At 35.0% G+C, this 4,540-nt stretch overlaps 3 protein-coding genes across 3 annotated transcripts; 1 reads left to right on the top strand and 2 right to left on the bottom strand.

Moving 5' to 3' along the window:
• Window positions 1-1,385: 1,385 nt before the first annotated feature.
• On the top strand, window positions 1,386-1,751 carry AC631_05860 (uncharacterized protein; the record flags this gene model as incomplete). Its single annotated transcript, XM_015614689.1, has 1 exon — window positions 1,386-1,751. The coding sequence occupies one exon, from the start codon at window positions 1,386-1,388 to the stop codon at window positions 1,749-1,751; it is 366 nt and encodes a 121-aa protein (XP_015464485.1).
• A 145-nt stretch (window positions 1,752-1,896) lies between these two features.
• On the bottom strand, window positions 1,897-2,340 carry AC631_05859 (uncharacterized protein; the record flags this gene model as incomplete). Its single annotated transcript, XM_015614688.1, has 1 exon — window positions 1,897-2,340. The coding sequence occupies one exon, from the start codon at window positions 2,338-2,340 to the stop codon at window positions 1,897-1,899; it is 444 nt and encodes a 147-aa protein (XP_015464484.1).
• Window positions 2,341-2,862: 522 nt separating this feature from the next.
• Window positions 2,863-3,528, bottom strand: AC631_05858 (uncharacterized protein; the record flags this gene model as incomplete). Its single annotated transcript, XM_015614687.1, has 1 exon — window positions 2,863-3,528. One exon carries the CDS (start codon window positions 3,526-3,528, stop codon window positions 2,863-2,865), a length of 666 nt encoding a protein of 221 aa, XP_015464483.1.
• Window positions 3,529-4,540: the final 1,012 nt, after the last annotated feature.

Below are 4,540 nucleotides of genomic sequence, written 5' to 3'. Positions count from 1 at the left end.
TCATGGCACTGAATTTTCTGTTAGAAAAAAGGCAGTTAGCAATAATAGGCCAAAATTCGCGGGCTTGAAAAAGGCAATTTGTCATAATATTTGGAAAACTTTCCAGAAAATAAGTAATTACAAAGTCTCTTTTTTTCATTGAACTCTGTAATATATTGCTACCTCGACCGTTTATTCTACATTAAGAATATTGGCGGTATATCTACTAATTTCACCTGTTAGATGTGCTTCAATTAGTGGCCAGAAGATCGCGAATTTCAGTATATGAAGGGACCTGCATTCAGTATAAAAACCGGCATTTGCGACGCATGTATAAAGCTTTTAGTCGTACGACTGTTTACCAAAACATAAATTTACAAACATCTTTACTGAACTTATTAAGAAAATCAAAATATAAAAGGCGTTGGTATAACCAGTTAAATCATTTTATTTAAATTTACTTGTATTAATTAAATTAATTAATACGTAGGTATTGATGTAAGATTGGTACATAAAATAGCCTTCAATGTATAAAGGTTGACGTACATACGTTCGAACACACAGCTGTATTTGCCAAGCGCAAACTCTTGCTGCAGAAATTCAACTGCGCATTATGTAAATATCTATTTACATAGTTTATAAACACTTTAGGAGAATAAGGAGATCTATTTGGAATGATGACATCATATCGCCTTTAAATGATATTCCAAAAATATAATTGAATTTTCAATAACTACATAGTTCGTGGTTATGGTATCTACTCCGATAGTTAGTGACAACATTTTATCGGATATGAAGATATTAGTTGCATTTGTACGTCTTTATGCAACTAATAAGAGGGCTCGAAATATTCTATTCAATACATCTAAGGTTTTCTAATTTTGCATGCACATCAAATACAATCTGATCTATTAATACAAACACTTATCACTGGTCTTATATCAGCTAATTTCAAGTTGATAGCAGTACTACAATTCGTGGTCAAATATGCAACATTAATTTCTAGAAGCGCGCGAGGGTTGTCTGTCAAACCGAAGCAATACGAGTCACTGAATGAAATATCGCGTCTCAACTACGGGAAATTCGGGTTCATCTGCAATAGTCAGATTGCATATCCTTGGGCTCGTTAATGTCTTGGCATTCCAAACATTCATTCCAAACAAAATTAACAAGCAGTTAATAAGCTGTTTATCCAATAATTTCCTATTGTGCAATAGAAGCGTCTCCCTTATGTAAACCCAATTCTGTAACTATATAATGAGGTCATTTTAGCCAAGTATTAATGAAGTCAGTTTGACCTAAATATTATTTAGTATATAATCAAGTCACAGTTTTTTGGGGCAAGTATTTTCTTCATATCCCTATCATTATGTATAGACTGGGAACAGTGGTTAACCACAGACATGATGTTCGTTGGTTTTAACACTATTTTGGTTGCTACATCTGCAGTGTCAGTATGGGCACCAGTAGCTGTTGGTGATGTTCTCAACAATTGTTGGAAAAATGAAGAAAACAGGCCTTTTCCTAATCAGATAAATGATGGACAGGATGCGCTTAAGAGGCGTATGGCAACATGGATTTCAAATATTAACTGCGCTAAGGCTGTTGGTCGACAAGTAGGCGTTTTGGGATTAGGGACTGCTGGTTTTAGGTATATAGCTGGTATGAACAAACGTGAAGAACATGATGTAATTAGTTTGGGATACAGGCCAATAACTCCAAATACTATAGACTTTATGTGTTTGGCACAAGATTTGTCACTTTTGAAGTAGATGACAATAGTAAATGAATATCATTCCAATGCGCGTTTTGCTTGAAATTTTGATGCCTATAAGATTAATTATATCCCAAATTCCTCTTGTGGAGAGCCAGCTCACCGGTATACATATTCTTTTATTCATTTTAATTCAGGTTAATTTATGGATACAATAACTTCACGAGCATCATTGACCCAACTACTATGGTGGAGAGGTCATGTTTAATACTTACTGTATTAGATCGTCTACTATTTCCCAAGAAAACCAAACCGCCTGTCAATATAGTCATGCCTAAATTTTGAACTAAGCCTTCACTGCTACTTTGGCAGTTACCATCAGGCTCTTTTTTATCCGACATGCATTTACCACATGCAGCAAACACTTCAGCACCCACTTTAACTGTGTAGTACACAAATGATGCCCACAAGGTTATTTTTCTCCACATCAAGTTGTTGTCTCTTGCATAACCAACTACTCCGTTAACAGCGTCATAAAAAGGTTGTTCCCTCTTCTCCGCTTCCTTTTCATCAATATCTTTTTGGATTGTGCACAGAGTTCCACTTGCAATTAATGAAATTGCAAGTATTAATAAAGGAAAATTCATGTCCTTAAGGTCGATACAGCTATATTAACATTTTAACAAGTTGAAGTTTATACAAAATTTCAGCATTTCAAACTAAATTGTTTTTGCTCGTCGGTGAAAGAAAATTTTTTTGGCGCGACAATAGTAAATGAATCATGACACTGAGCGTATTGCTTGAAAATGCGATTGATTAGTAGATTTTGTGGGATTAGCGGTGATTAGTGAAAAAAAGGTTAAAATATTGAAAAGAATAACCTAGTGGGAAAAGTGAGAAGGAAATGAGAGAATCTTTGGAATAAAAGGTTATATTAATTTGATTTCAGACCAGGGTATAGTCATATTGGAAGGGTTGAAAAATTTTTACTAAGGTATTTAAGTCATAATATGCGCGCGCACAAAATCAATTTTTCCGCCTAAGCATCATGACGTAATGAACAATATCTAAATAAACGATTATCAAAAGCTGCATAAAAAACAACAATCTTTCAAATTATCTATTTATAGTAGGAAGCAAATATTTTTGACTTAGGCTTGACAAATTAATTAGAACATATCACCGTCCTGTTTGGAAATCGGAATATCGGCGTGTCTAGTTGTTCCCCAACCAGTATAGGATACTGATCCGGCATGACAGTCAGCAGAGTAAACAGTACGTACACGTTCTTGCTTATCCATCCATATATAATGCTGCAGATACCACAATGATAAGGCCCAATCGATGGAATCAAAATTACAAGTGTAAGTTGTACTCTTGGAATATGTTTTTGATACCGAGTAGCCCATGTGAGCATTAATCCAATCCACTCCAAAATTGATATCAAATCCTGCTTCATGGGTTTCAGTTTTTGAGAAACTGTACAGCAACGCTATCAGACCTCTCCGACCAAGACCCGATTGTAAGCAATTACTGATTTTTTCCCAGTCCCCATACCAGTTACCTCTTTTGTACATACGTTTTTCTGTTACACGAGATGTTTGGCACTGGGGTATACAGGCAGCTCCAACACCTACACACCTCTTTTGGATACTGTTGCTGGTGTTATTGCTTTCAATCACTTCTCCATAAACTGAGAAGTCATCATATGTATAAACAGTATCTACCGGTAAAGTACTAATAATATTATCAATCGCATGCTGTTCGTTTTGGAGGTCTCTCTTTGACAAAATGTCTAAGTTGATGACATTGTCATGTTCATACCAGATACGCATTGGCTGATTATTAATAATGCCATCAAAATAATCAATTTATACGTAGGCGTAGCATTTATTGTAGCCATTGAACTTTTTGTTGAATTTCTAGCTGCTTCAATCTGTTCTCTGTATCTAGGTCCATAGCAACTGAATACGGAATTAACTAATTCTTCGTATGGGTTAGTAATATTCACAGCATCGACTCCGTTACACATAGCCCCTTCAAGAGTAAAGTATGAACCATTAGTTGAGAAATTCTCAAACGTAAAATTATAGTATGTGGTCATTTATTTAAAGAATAAAACAAACTACCGAACAAAGAACAAAGGCAGAACCTTAATTTCAGTGGTACCTAAGCTTTTATATAGATCCTTAACTTTTGCTTTATCTTTTTTTAAAAAATGCCGTGCATACTCATACATATTATGTTAACCTGGTCATATTCAAAAACATTTACGTCAAAAACTTTTTCATTGATTTTAAACTATAATCAACAAGGAATTTAAAGAAGTAAGTACTCTAAACCATTTGGCTTATATGATAATTACATATTCATCCTTATATACGCATGTATAAGAATATTTAATTTTTGATTCAATTGACTTTTCTTTTACGTAGAATGCTCTTTTAGATCCATGTGTCGTGTATGAATCAAGATAATGCAAAGTAAACAATAGGCCCCAAATAGTAGTCTTTTTCCTAAGTCTTGGCATTGAAACTACGAGCGTACAGCTCATCAATATCAAGAATCTTATTATACCCTGCAATTGAGCGCACTCTGCCAAGCCCATACTATCCGCTGCACTTGAAGATTGCTTGTTTTTACCATAGTTAAAGTGCACACCCGTTGGGTGCAATGTCGCGGGTGCAATGTCGAAAATGTTTTTTTGCATAGTAAAGCCTATGGGGAAAACTAAAAAAGGATACGTCATTGAAGAGTTTTAGTGAAGTACACTTTCTTGCAACTGCACATCAGGAACTACAATGTACTTATGAAACCTATTGGAACCCTGACTTACTTCCCGCACTT

This window comes from Debaryomyces fabryi, assembly GCF_001447935.2.
Source record: "Debaryomyces fabryi strain CBS 789 chromosome Unknown contig00305, whole genome shotgun sequence".
Taxonomy (NCBI): Eukaryota; Fungi; Ascomycota; class Pichiomycetes; order Serinales; family Debaryomycetaceae; genus Debaryomyces; species Debaryomyces fabryi.
This window is presented reverse-complemented; position numbering and strand designations above follow the sequence as displayed.